Below are 14,713 nucleotides of genomic sequence, written 5' to 3'. Positions count from 1 at the left end.
ACATATCACTGTAGACGATGGACAGCCAAAGCGGCCGGCCGTTCCTCAGTGAAATAATTCCGGCGCCCCAGATCAGATCCCTGGGAACACACGTCAGGCCTGAACCGCCCGTCGTACCTTCATGAACTCGTAGACCCAGGCGTGCGCGGTCATGCCTCAGATCGGCCCTGGGCCAGAGCACAGCGGAGAAACTTTTAACGACCCGCGGGCCGCCGCTAAGCAAGCTAATCTCTATCTCCGAACAACCACGCACACGTTTCGTTAAATAAAAGGTGATTGTCAATGAGACCGGTGGAGGATTTAGCAAACCTTGGGGTCAGGGTCAGATTTACCTATACTTTAGATACATACGTACACGTTTTGTTTGCATGCATTAACATTGGCTTTGTACATATCTATCTTATACAATATACGAAGAAACGAAAGTATGTGTTGAACACTTTTTAACAAATATGTGATCCAAATTTTCTTCCAGAAATATGCAATGAACATGTTTTTTGCAAATTTGTGATGAACATTTTTTTAGAAATATGTGATGGACAGTTTTTCAAGTACACGGTGAATATTTCAAGATACGCGTGCTCGATCCGTGCGTTTCTTTATACACAAAACTGCTTCAGGAACGCTGCAGTCTTCCTCCTCTGCTGCTTCGGTCTTCCTCTACAAAAATTAAGAGAAAGTACAGCTGAGCGCTCCTGTCTTCCTCTGTAGTTATGGTCAGCGCCGCCGGCGAGTCGGGAGCCAACCCTGCCGTGGCCTTGGAGGAAGGTGAGGTCCAGTCCTCACCTCTCTTGTCCGGGTACTACGCATCCTTGGAGGAGTCAGAGGGTTACGTTACGGGCCTAGAGGAAGGGGAGAGCTCCCACATGGTGGCGGTGCAGGTGTCGGCGCTGTGCAGGGAACAGATGCGCGCCATCATGGTGGAGGAGCTGGCCGGCCTAGGAAATGACGAAGAGGTGGAGTGTCGTGCGTGGGATGCAGTGCTGAACCGGAGCTTCGAGCTGGCGTATGCACTGTTGATGGGGCTGACGAAGAGGCGGACGCACTGCCTTGGTGGCGCTTCTGGCCCGCGGCAGCATCCTGTTGGCAAACTGCACCGACTCCCGTGCCGTGCTCTGCTGCGCCGGTGATGCCATCCTGTTTTCCGAGGACCACAAGGTGAGATTAATCGCGTCATGCACATTGTCTTTTTCTTCTATGGACAAATTTTGAGCTTGATGAGGCGTGGATATGGTTGGAGCGGGCGGACGAGAGGGCGCGTGTTAAAGCAGCCAGAGGCAAAGTGCGGCGCTCCAACGACGGGCATGTGTGGGATTGGGGGGCTTGCCATGTCGCCGGCTTCAGGTACGAACGTATTACTATTGTATCAAAGGCGTGTAGTTTGTTTGGTTCTTATGCACACGTTTTGAAATACGCGGTAAACATTTTTGAAGCACATGATGAACATCAAATATGTGTTGAACACTTTCTCAAATAGAAGATGAACATTTATCAAATATGCGTTGAACACTTTTTGAAATATCTGTTGAACACCTTTTCAAGTACATGATGAACACTTTTCTGAATAGATGATGAATATATTTTTTTCATATACACGATGAACTTTTTTTCCATAGGAGTGTGGCGCAAAAACAATTCACGCTGGAACTTTTTTCGTCTTCATCCTGCAGCCTTCCACGTGGCAAAACTTTGCCGTGTGGTGGCCACTTGGCCCTCGGCAAATAGTTCCTTTGCCGAGTGTTGCCTTTTTGCCGAGGCCTACTCTCGGCATTAATATGTGTTTGCCGAGATGCTCCCTTTGCCGAGAGTCACGCTCGGCGTCTCTTACTTTTCTGAGTGCCTGTGGTTTGGCTCCCGGCGAAGACCATCACACCCGGCGTATACAAAATTTCCAATAGTGAGTACTGAACTTTTTGTATCGCTCGTATGAATAGAAGCTGATGGCGGAATAAGGAAATCGATGTACAATGTTCACAATATTGCCTTTCGAATATGCCCAAACACTTCTTGTTGAACAATCCACGAAGCCGCGTGCCATATACTACCCTTCCTTAGAGCTGCAGCATCTGAATGTATACCTGCCACCTGTCGGATCAGTATGCCACAAGCTCATACAACAAACTTTATCATCAACATATGGGTTATGTGACAAAAGAAATACTGTATTCAAGAACATTTTTAAGAGATTGCAATTTTGTAGCTATGAATAGCGTATGGCACATACAATAAGTCCACAGCCAAGCTTTAAGTTTGGACGGTGATTGGACAATACATGTGCAGAGTGTTGTCAATTAACAACAACAATAATAGGCCATGACTGTCAACCAGAAATATATTGTTTGGGCAATCAGTTCATAGCAATGGAAGAATATATATATCGCATTCAGGGAACTAAGTTGATATTATCAGCATCCGACTCCGTTAAAGAATCTATATACGTGCATTGTGAAGCCAGAAGGAGCACATCAGTAGCACGAAATAGAAGAAAATTATTCCTTCACACTCACAATCTATGCACACGAGAACGCGAAAGATAAAAGAGGGAGTGGAAGGCCTATTACCTGCAAGAGGATGGAGAGTGGGCGAGGATCGAGATGCAGGTCTTGCTGACCACGTCGGCGAGGTGCGTAACGGTGCCGATGTGGCGCTGCTGCTGCTCCTAGCGGTGGGACGCCGATACGGCACCATGGATGTCGAGGGCCAGGCCGCCCACCAGCACTGCCGTCTGCATCGGTGGACAGGGAGGGAGGGAGGGACCGGGCGGATTGTGGTGGGTGGTGGTGGAGGCCTCACGTGTGCGTGCTCAGAGTTCTTAATGGCGACGGCGAGAGTGACCTGCAGGAGGCACTGAAGGATGACGAGGGGGCGGCGAAGGACCAGACGGTGGCGGCGGCGGCCATCTAGGGCTATAGGGGAACCTGTCGCTTGCTAGGTGGGTTGGCGGGTTCGCAGTTAGGGTTCCTAAGAGGGCGCCATCGCCGTCTGAAACCCTTGTCAGGGGGGGCGGGGGGACGGGGAGGAGTCGATTAGGGAGGAGGAATCTCACGGAGTCGGCGGCGCCGTCGCAGAAGATAGAGGAGAGGCGAGGAAGGGGCAGGAACGAAGGATGAAGGCGGGGGGCGACGGAGGATCACCTCCCACAACCACGAAAAAGATCGAGGGAGGAGTTGGATCGTACGATTTTGTTAGGCGTGTTTTTTTGGTGTGGTGAGAGATGAGACGAAAAAACCCAGACGAAAGTGGGGGATGAAAAATAACCGTGCAATCCTATCAACTGAGACATTAGGAGTGGAGATTACTGCTTATCTCCTTATTTATCGCGATGCTTTAATTACACATTATTTCCTTATTTTTTTTGGAGTAAAAGTTTTGGGAAGAAGACATAAATGACGATATAGACTCCACTTAGCGACATAAATCATATGCAAGATATTGTGCATTAGGTAGTTGTCTTTAACAATCTGTAATTTTCCCAGGAGAGCGTGACAAGAGCTTGTGGTTGGAGTGGCTTGAGATAGCAAATAAAAACCAATGAAATAAATATTCTAAAGGAGAAACGGATGACCTAATGCAATGTGTAATTCGGGGAAAATTAATATCTCTCCATTTTTTCAGTACTTGCAATAATAAGCAGTATATTTCTGTAAATAAATGGAACATAGAATGGATTTAAATGTGAAGCATTAAAATGGATAAGAAACATTAAAATGCAGGAAAAAGAAAATAAGTGACATTAAATAGGAAATATTGAAAAGAGGAGAAATTAATAAGGATAATAATGGATAAGATGAGAAAATTAATATGGGTACTAGCTACTTTATAGATAAGTTACGTGCGTTTCTTTGTACGCAAAACTGCTTCAGGAGCGTCTTCCTCCTCTTCCCGCAGGTCGCTTGGTAGCGAAGCCTCTGCTGCTTCAGGAGCCCACAAGCTGTGCTCAATCGGACTGCTCCTTCGCGTCGTCCATCGGTGTACTCTGTAGCTATGGCCAGCGCCGGCGGCGAGTCGGGAGCCAACCCTGCCGTGGCATCGGAGGAAGGCGAGGTCCAGTCGTCACCTCTCTTGTCCGGGTACTACGCATCCTCGGAGGGGTCTGAGGGCTACCTCATGAGCCCAGCGGAAGGGGAGAGCTCCCGCGTGGTGGCGGCGCCGGCGCATCTACTGCCAGCTGAAGAGGCAGCGGCGGCAGTGTGGTACCTGGCGTTCGGATCCGTGTCGCAGCGGGGACTGGATCAGCGGAAGGGCATGGAGGACACCGTGTTGCTGCGCCCGTCCTTCTGCGCCTGGGCCGACGGCTCCCCCATACACTTCTTCGCCGTCTTCGACGGCCACGGCGGCCCACAGGTAACCCCCCGTTCCCTTTCCTCCACATGCTGCCAGACTGCAGCACCTTCCACGCACCTCCAGGTCGAGTGGTCGACACGTCCACGCCCTACCCTAGACGCTTGATTTGCTTGCTACGTGCTACGTGGTGGCACAGGTGTCGGCACTGTGCAGGGACCAGATGCACGTCATACTGGCGGAGGAGCTGGCCCACGCCGCAACTGCCTACCGGAAGGAGCACCCGGAAAATGATGAAGAGGCGGAGCGTCGCGCGTGGGAGGCGGCGCTGAAGCGGAGCTTCGAGCGGGCGGACGCACTGGGGATGGGGCTGTCGGAATCGGGATTGCCCATCATGGGGTCCACTGGCGTGGTGGCGCTCCTGGTCCGCGGCAGCATCCTCATCGCCAACTGCGGTGACTCCCGCAGCGTGCTTTGCCGCGCCGGCAACGCCTTACCACTCTCCCAGGACCACAAGGTGAGAATAATTGTGTCATGCGTATCCTATTTCACTCCTTTGGTCTCGTCTGACCGGACAAATTTGATACTGATGCGTGGATGCAGCTGGAGCGGCCGGACGAGAGGGCGCGGGTGGACGCGGCGGGCGGCAAAGTGCGGACCTCTGACGACGGGCAGCTGCGCGTACGGGGGGTGCTTGGCATGTCTCGCGCAATAGGTACGCCGTACCTACTGTTTGGTTCTTATTATGCACGTGTGTACTACAAATTTTTTTTGAGAATGTGTGTACTACATACCAACGACGTGTCGTCCGTTTAGTTCTTATGCACACGACGTTTTCTGCCATGCAAAAAAGAGAAGGACGTTTCATTCCCATGCATCATTGTTGGCCTTGTATATCTATCTGCAAGGACGACTCAAAAAAAATCTATCTGGAAGAAAACAAAAGTAAATGCAACTATATCAGCAGGCTGCTACTAATGGTCAAGAGTGATTCGTTTCAAAAAGTGTTTCTTAAATAAAGGAGGAAGCAAAAGTATTTCTATATCACTAAAGGAGGACATTTTCTATTCACCAGCCTGCTGCCCTCTATTACAAAAATAAAATTAAAATGTTTTGTTAAATTAAATTTTTGCATTGCATATTATTATCATCTGACTCAGAATTAAGAATGAACTCTGTTCGAGTTTATAAGGCGGAACCCACATTTCATTTAAAAACAACTTTGACCACTAGTTTATCATTAAATAGTTTTTTGTATGTGTTCAAACGTGTATCATTAGAATTATCGGAAATAATTTGCTACCGATGGTGGTAGGTACGTTCGCCCCCAATTTTTATCACTATTTATTTTGGACTACAAAAAATAACTCTATAACGAAAATGTCGTGACTTTGGACCAGCCAGGCAAGCAAAAAGACAAGTATGCCAAAAAGGCAAGAAAAAAGACTAAGAGAAGTGAGAATAGATAGTAAGAATAGTCATGTTAAGCTTGAAAATTAATGGTAATACACATGGCCAATAATTAATTAAGTTTCCGAAGATATCTGCAAGATCCTAATAATTTTCATTCACGATTAGCTAAGAAAATAGGACTAGTTGTTTTTCCTAAAAGTATTCCTCTCAAACCTTGGTACACTGTGCCACCATCTCCACTCTGTTGGTAGATCGGCGCCCCACCTCTGCCGCTGCCATCTTTGGTATATCTATCTGCAAGGACGACTCAGATAAAATCTATCTGCAAGGAAACAAAAGTAAATGCAACTATATCAACAGGCTGCTACTAATTCATCAAGAGTGATTTGTTTCAAAAAGTGTTTCTTAAATAAAGGAGGAAACAAAAGTATTTCTATATCACTAAAGGAGGACATTTTCTATTCACCAGCCTATTTCCCTCTAGTACAAAAATAAAATAAAATTGTTTTGTTAAATTAAAATTGCGCGTTGCATATTATTATCATCTGACTTAGAATTAAGAACAAACTCTGTTCATGTTTATAAGGCCAAACCCACATTTTATTTGAGAAAAACTTTGGCCACTAGTTTATCATTAAAATGTTTTTTATATGTGTTCAAACGTGTATCATTAGAATGATCGGAAATAATTTGCTACCCATGGTGGTAGCTACGCCCGGCCCCAATTTCTATCTCTATTTATTTTGGACTATGAAAAATAACTCTATAACGAAAATACCGTGACTTTGGACCAGCCAGGCAAGCAAAGAGACAATTATGCTAAAAAAGGCAAGCAAAAATACTAAGAGAAGTGAGAATAGATAGTAAGAATAGTCATGCTAAGATTGAAAATAAATGGTAATATGCATGGCCAATAATTAATTAAGTTTTTGAAGATATCTGCAAGGTCCTAATAATTTTCATTCATGATTAGCTAAGAAAATAGGACTAGTTGTTTTTCCTGAAAGTATTCCTCTCCAACCTTGGTACATTGCACACCATCTCGATGATCGCCACCCCACCTCTGCCGCTGCCATCTTTGGTATATCTATCTGCAAGGACGACTCGGATAAATCTATCTGCAAGGAAACAAAAGTAAATGCAACTATATCAACAGGCTGCTACTAATTCATCAAGAGTGACTCGTTTCAAAAAGTGTTTCTTAAATAAAGGAGGAAACAGAAGTATATCTATATCACGAAAGGAGGACATTTTCCATTCACCAGCCTGTTGCCCTCTAGTACAAAACTAAAATTAAAATGTTGCATTGCAAATTATTATCATCTGATTCTGAATTAAGAACGAACTCTGTTTGAGTTTATAAGGCCAAACCCACATTTTATTTGAGAAAATTTTGACCACTAGTTTATCATTAAAATGTTTGTTATATGTGTTCAAACGTATATCACTAGAATTATTGGAAATAATTTGCTACCCATGGTGGTAGCTACGCCCGTCCCCAATTTTTATCTCTATTTATTTTGGACTATGAAAAATAACTCTATAACGAAAATATCTTGACTTTGGACCAGCCAGGCAACCAAAGAGACAGTTATGCCAAAAAGGCAAGCAAAAAGACTGAGTGAAGTGAGAATACATAGTAAGAATAGTCATGTTAAACTTTAAAATTAATGGTAATATGCATGACCAATAATTAATTTAGTTTTCGAAGATATCTGCAAGGTCCTAATAATTTTCATTCACGATTAGCTAAAAAAATAGGACTAGTTGTATTTCCTGAAAGTATTTCTCTCCAACCTTGGTACACTGCGCCATCATCTCTACTTTGTTGTTAGATCGCCGCCCCACCTCTGCCGCTGCCATCTTTGGTATATCTATTTGCAAGGACGACTCGATAAAATCTATCTACAAGGAAACAAAAGTAAATGCAACTATATCAACAGGCTGCTACTAATTCGCCAAGAGTGATTCGTTTCAAAAAGTGTGCCCGTTGCGTTCTTACACACAAGGAAACAAAATTATTTCTTACCAATAATGGAGGACATTTTCTATGCACCAGCCTGTTGCCTTCTAGTGGAAAATTAAAAATAAAATATTTTTGAGTTAAAATGTTGCATTCATATTATTATCGTCTGGCTCAGAATTAAGTACTCACTCTACTCTGGTTTATAAGGCCCAGCCCACATGTTATTTGAGAAAAACTTTGACCACTAATTTATCATTAAAATGTTTGTTATATATGTTTAATCTTATATCATATATTTACACATTCAAAGAAACCAATGATTTAAACTGTTTATATTGTTTTTTATTGTGGTTATTAAATTGATGGTCAAAGTTATTCGTAAGATATGTGAGGGTCTTATGAACCCCAACACAAAGAGTACTAACAAACAAGAATATATAGTAAGGACTGTCCTGCTAAATTTTAAATTAATGGTAATATGCATGCCTAATAATTATTTGAGTTTTCATAGATATCTGCACGGTCCTATTAATTTTCATTCTTAATTAGGTAAAAAATAGGACTAGTTGTTTTTCCTAAAAGTGCTCTCCAAACCTGGCGCACTGCGCCATCATCTCCCCTCTGTTGGTAGACCCTCACCCCACCTCCGCCACGACCATCTCTGATATATGTTGTGGGAGTGGTGGCTAGGGAGGCCCCGTTCTACCAGGTGGAGTTATATCTTTCCCATTTTGGGGATATTTTGTAGATACCAGGTGTCCATAGCTTTGACCCTTCACACTATGGTGACTGTGACCACATAATAGAAGTCATCTCAGCTGGCACAACGATGGTGTTGGCGGTGGTACTAGTGTGTCAACTAAATTCTCCTCGAGTCTCCCCGACTCAAGTTCTTGAAATTTTTGTCCGTGGCAACATTGATGCCTTAATGGCTTTTTTTGGCCAATTGTGTTGGCTGACGACCTTATGGTTTGCAAGGTTTATTCATGCATTGGCTTCCCTTTGAAGTTTGGTCCTCCAGCCACGCCTCTATCACATTGGTGCGACCACCAGTATTAGAGTGAGGCGTGTGAGAAGAAAATCTATGTTTGGATATCTAATTCTCCTACCTCCTAGCAGTCTCTCTCTCTCTCCCCTCTCCTCTCCGTGTCCATGAAGGAAGTAATGTTTGTCCCTTAGCCATGTTCCTCAAATCTCTCGTTCTGATCCACAGTGAAATCAAGGTACATTACCAATTCCTTCATTAGTTTCATCAGGTTTGGTTAACTGTTGTTGCTGGAGCAGTCAAATTGCCATATATACCATATGTTGGAGATATGTGTTTCATGTTACCAAGCGCCAGATTCTGTGAATAACCACCCCCACCTGGTAGAAGATCAGGCAGGATCCACCTCAACTGTTAAGAATATTTATGCCAACGCAGTAGGCTGCCAAAGCTCTAACTATGGGTATTTTGGTGTTCCTGTCTCGACTCTATCTCTTAGCTTGAGGTACCATTGCCACTTGAAATTTATTTACTACTCATCTTCCAATGATGCTTTTTGATACATCGGTTGTTTGAACCAGTGTTTATTCATCCAGCCAGGCACTACAAAAAGATAAAGCATGGATAACATCTTGGGAATGCAAGAAGGCAAAGGTCAAGAAGGCTTTTGTCCCACGAGACAACAATACCTAAAATGTGACTAGGGCAGTGGCACCAAGTTTAGTATGAAAAATGGAGACCATACATGTACGGATATGAAAGGATCTCAACTACTAGAAATACATGACCAACAGTGGAGAGAGATATGATACGACTGAGAGGAAGGACAAAATGATATGGGGTGGTGGATGGATATGAATTATGGGTGTGTAACCAGTAAAATGACATATGAGAAACATCCACATAGATCAAGGTCCCTTAAATTTGTAGTTGGGCTTGGAAATTTTTTGGAACACCCAACATTTAATAGTACTTCACACTGTGGTGTAATGGTAATCATAACCATATGGGGATAGCTATATCTTCCCCCTTTTGGGGGATTTTATGTAGATGTTAGTTGTCCACAGCTTTGACCATTCACAGTAAAGTCATCTCTGTTGGCACAACGATGGAGATGGTGCTGGCGCTAGTGTGGCAAATAAAGTATCCTCCAATCTCCCCGGCTCGAGTTCTTGAAAATTTTGTTCTGACCGATGGCCTTTTGCTTTGCAGGGTTTATTAACACAATAGTTTCCCATTGTACTTTGGTCATCCAGGCTCGTCTCTATCACGTTGGTGTGACCTCTAGTACTGGCATGAGGCCTGTGAGAAGAAAGTAAATATATGGATGTTTATTTCTCTTGCCACCTCGAATTGTCTACTCTCTGTGTGTGTGTGTGTGTGTGCATGAAGGAAATATTGGTTGTCCCTTAGACATACTCCTCAAATCTCTTGTTTTGATGCACTATGACATCATTACCAATTTCCTCATTAGTTTCGTCTGGTTGGGCAAACTGGTGTTGCTGGAGCAATTAGATTGGCAAACATACCATATGTCCGAGATATGTATTTGATGTTACCAAGCGCCGGATCCGGCAAATAACCACCTCCACTGCCCCCACTGCCACAAGACCAGGCGAGATCCACCTCAACTATTTACAATTTTGTGTCGACGCAATTGTCTGCCAAAGCTCTCACTATCGGTATCATGTTGTTGTCGTCTCAACTCTATCAGGTACCATGGCCACTCACAATGGCTTTACTACTCATCTTCTCATGAAGTTTTTTGATACATCGGTTGACCGTTGTTTATTCATCCAGCCGAGCATTGCAAAAAAGATAAATGTGAAGGACATATTTTCCAAGCAAGAAGGCAATAGGTCAAGAAGCCTCTTGTCCCACGACACAACAATACTTAAAACACGGTCAGGGTAATGAAACCAAGTTTAGTATGAGAGATGGTGACCATACATGGATGGATATGAAAGGATCTCAATGATTGGACATACATGCCAAACAAAGGAGAGAGACATGATACGACTAACAGGCGGGACAAAAAGATATGGGGTGGTGGATTGATATGAACCGTGGGTGTGTAACCAGTGAGGTGACATATGAGACACATCCACATATATCTAGGTCCATTAAATTTGTAGTTGAGCATGAGTAAATTGGTAACACACAACACTTGACATTACTTACTCTTTTTTGGTACACATTGTGGTGTAATTTTAATCTCTCTCTCTCTCACTCACTCACTCACTCATGTGCATGAAGGAGATATTGGTTTTCCCTTAGCCATGTTCCTCAAATCTCTTTTTCTAATGCACAACAACATCAAGTACATTACCAAGTTTGCCATTAGTTTCATCAAGTTAGGCTAACTGATGTTGCTGGAGCATTCATATTGCTATACATATCATATGTCGGAGATATGTATTAATTTGATGTTACCAAGCGCCGGATCCGGCGAATAACTGCCTCCATGGCCCCGCCTGGCACTAGATCAGGTGAGATCCACCTCAACTATTTATAATTTTTGTGCCGACGCACTAGGCTGTGGAATCTCTCATTACGAGTATCTTGTTGTTCTTATCTCGACTCTATCTCTTAGCTTGAGGTACAATGGCCACTCAAAATGTCTTCACTGCTCGTCTTTACATGATGCTTTTTGATACATCAGTTGTCTGAACCGGTCTTTGTTCATCCATCTAGGCATTGCAATAAAGCATGAACAACATCTTGGGGAAGCAAGAAGGCAATAGGTCAAGAAGGCTTCTGTCCAACAACGCAACAAACCGAAAACGTGATCAAGGTAATGGCACCAAGTTTAGTATGAGAGATGGCGACCATACATGTGCGGGTATGAAAGGATTTGTTTTCTAGACAACAACATGGAAGGATGTATTATAATTTCATATAAGAAGGGTCAAGCGACTACTACAACACCACCAGCAGATACAATGACAAAAAGGCAAGAAACTCCATGCTAATCCATGTTATTAAAACTGCGCCTACAACAATCGAAAGCAAGAGAACTCACGTTGAGCGATCTCCAGCCAAGATGGTGAAGATAAGGGGCACCGAGCTACCAGACCGCGTCCCTACCGATGCACTAGACAACCAAGACGCGGCAAAGTCCATAGGACTTGGTTGGGCAAATGTACCGCTCCAACCATATCTCCTAGGAAGTTGGCTAGTGGGTGGCCGGGCCTAGCCAAACCCGAGGAAGAAGACATGTTAGAAGTCTTGGTTATGGCATACATTGCACCCGGCCCGAAGGCCCATGCCCTAAGAAGCAACCCAAACCCTAAAATTAGACACCTCAAGCTACAACTCCGATGACTCGACGTATAGCCAAGGCAGCGCCTTCATGAAGGACACGACGTCGTGACGCCGCCGCTTCCTGTTCCAACGAACCGAAATAAGGGTTTCCCTTGGTACTCGAGGAGAGACATTGCCAAAGGCCATTGTAGTGCCACCGAGGAGGACATGGCACCTGCGGGCATTGTCGCTGCAAGTATAGGCCAGCCATGCAGGCATTTCGCCCCGGCCCTTGACCAAAATCCAAACCACCGGAGCGGAGATGAGGGGACAAGTCATTGGCTGAGTCCACCACTTCTGGAAGGAAAGCCTAACCCATCGTTGATGAAGAAAGTGCAACCTAGAGAAGAAGAGAGTAAAACCTTTGAATTTCCAAGTCCTCACGTCCTCCGGGGCAAGTTTCAGCATTGTCCTTTGTGGAGAAATTCTTGATCCCTAGGATTTCATTCACGGGTGTCATTGGGGAAGAAAGGGTAGAGACAAATAGAGAGATAGAGATATAGAGGAGAGAAAGGAAGAGAATTCTTTTCTCGAGGTGGGGAAGGTCTGGTTCAAACATAGCTAAAAATGGAGATGGGGAATGAGTCGTGGGGGACTAAGATGGCTCCTTTTATTTTTTTTGGGATAAGTATCCCTATTTTTCTCAGTCTTCCCTGGGCCTCTGTATATCTCCTGGAGAGTGAGGAATAAAAGAAGTGTTGCCAAATAATGTGAAAAGAGTACCTTAAAGGGTGCTCATATTTTACACAACCTCTCAAAAAATTTATCAGCCTCCTCTCGATTTTAATTTTTTTTCTAGAAGTTTCCAACGCCTTCTGTCAATTTTCCAAATAATCTTAAAAAATACGAAATATTTTCGTAATTTTATAGTGGTCTAGGGACCTGTCCCTATTTTTGTTTCCAAAAATCGAGTTTTCTTTGCAAATTTGAAGATCTATCGGAAATAAAAAATATTTTTGCACAATAACCTGTTTTTGGTCGAATTCGCCCCTCGCGGGCTATTATTTGGCCTGTTGACCCAGACAGCGAGCTAGGATGCCTAGCCGGCTCCGAAGCGGTATACACCAATCGGATGATGCGCTGGGGGAGGGAGGGAGGGGAGGGGTGCCACATCGCCTTGATTGAACCATAGCTCTACTTAGTGCAAGTTTCCTAAATATCTAGCATACATGAGTAGTTTGCCTATGGAGACGTTTATTTGTATAAGAATAAAAAACGATGTGTATTATCCATAACACTATAGTAACGTAGAAAATTATTTGAAGGCATTCATAGCTGAAACCAATTGTTACCTTGTGTATAACTAGAATGGCGGAAGATATCATTTATAAAATAATATTTCATTTGGACAATCATGAATTTGTATCATTTTAACAAATTTACATGTAGCAAGGATGTTATCATGTATTGTTGCATTCATATTCCTTATAAAATTCAAATGAATGTTGCTGGATGTGCGTAGAACATTGATGTTTTTATGAAATTTTTATGATCAGATTTCTGTTCTTGGTTTCGATCAATATATGAGAGTTGTTTCCCTTAATAGTTTCTAAAGAGTTATTCCAATTTTTTTATTTATTTTTCACAAGTTCATTCATTTGTACAAGAAGTATACTTTTTGTTTAGTAAATATTTCATTTTATGCTTCTAGAATCCGATTTCATGACAGTAAACTATACTTGCAGGGCACAAGCTCCTTAAGCCTGCAGTTATATGTGAGCCAGATATAACCATGATGACTAGATCAGAGGATGACGACTGCCTAATCCTCACGAGCGATGGCTTGTGGGATGTCATCGAGAACCAGATTGCCTGCAATGCCGTGAGGAACTGCCTAGAATTTGAAAACAAGAACAACCAAGGTGCTCCTAGACGGGGTGCACTGATAAGACAAGAGGAAGAGGTTGGCTGCAACAATGCTGCAACCCTCCTAAAGAACATGGCAATCTGCAAGCATAGCCAGGATGACATTAGTGTTGTCGTACTTGATCTGAAGGCGAGAGGTTAGCTAGGAATACTACATGAGGTCATCATCTCCTTTGCAGCTTAGATTTGATGTGGATAAAACATTGCCATGGTTAGAGATTTATAATAGACATGGATGATTAGAAATGTACAAAAAATGTTGGTCACATATATCTTCATTGCTTAGTGTTCCCATTAGTTTTTTCCGTGGTAGCTTTGTTTGTGGTTTTCACTCAAACCTGCTGAACTCATCTCATACAAGTTTGGTGTTTGCATTTAGCACTCAAGCAAAAATGTGCTTGTGTGTTACACCCACCAGAGCTCTGGTATTACCTGGCTTAGGCCCATTTTTTTGCTTGAGTGGTAACTACAAATTTGAAGCAGGGTGCAGGCCTAATGGGCTAATACGAAACAAGGTAGTTGCTCCACAAAACAAAAACGGAACTACTTTGGATGGTGGAACTCGTTGTTAACGGATACCCCTAGAAAAGCACTGAACTCTCGTGGCGATAAGTAGCGCTAAAGTTTTGGTGAACTTTTTCACAGAGGGACGCTGGGGAGATGATGTACAGTTTATTTTTCGTGAGATCTGGATTCCAAAATAAAATATTTTGCAACCTGAGCATCCAAATTATGAACTGGTTCCATCATTGTGTTCCCCGCATTGACATATTTGAAATTAGATCAGATCTTAATAGATTTTGACGAAATCATTTTTGAGCATAATTTTTACTCCAAAAGATAATAAACATGTGCTTCCAATGGTAACAAAGTTGTATTTCACACTCAAACATACTTGT

At 43.3% G+C, this 14,713-nt stretch overlaps 1 protein-coding gene across 1 annotated transcript; it reads left to right on the top strand.

Moving 5' to 3' along the window:
• Positions 1-3,838: 3,838 nt before the first annotated feature.
• LOC147957293 (putative protein phosphatase 2C 37) lies at positions 3,839-13,956 on the top strand. The gene is made up of 4 exons (XM_087536355.1): positions 3,839-4,344; positions 4,481-4,798; positions 4,885-4,996; positions 13,634-13,956. The coding sequence occupies exons 1-4, from the start codon at positions 3,985-3,987 to the stop codon at positions 13,954-13,956; spliced, it is 1,113 nt and encodes a 370-aa protein (XP_087392481.1). The 5' UTR covers positions 3,839-3,984.
• The last annotated feature ends 757 nt before the right edge of the window (positions 13,957-14,713 follow it).

The sequence above is a fragment of the Triticum urartu genome, chromosome 7A (genome assembly GCF_056163025.1).
Source record: "Triticum urartu cultivar PI428250 chromosome 7A, HENAU_Tu73, whole genome shotgun sequence".
NCBI lineage: Eukaryota > Viridiplantae > Streptophyta > Magnoliopsida > Poales > Poaceae > Triticum > Triticum urartu.
The sequence above is the reverse complement of the archived record's forward strand: the minus strand, read 5'-3'. Positions and strand labels throughout refer to the sequence as shown.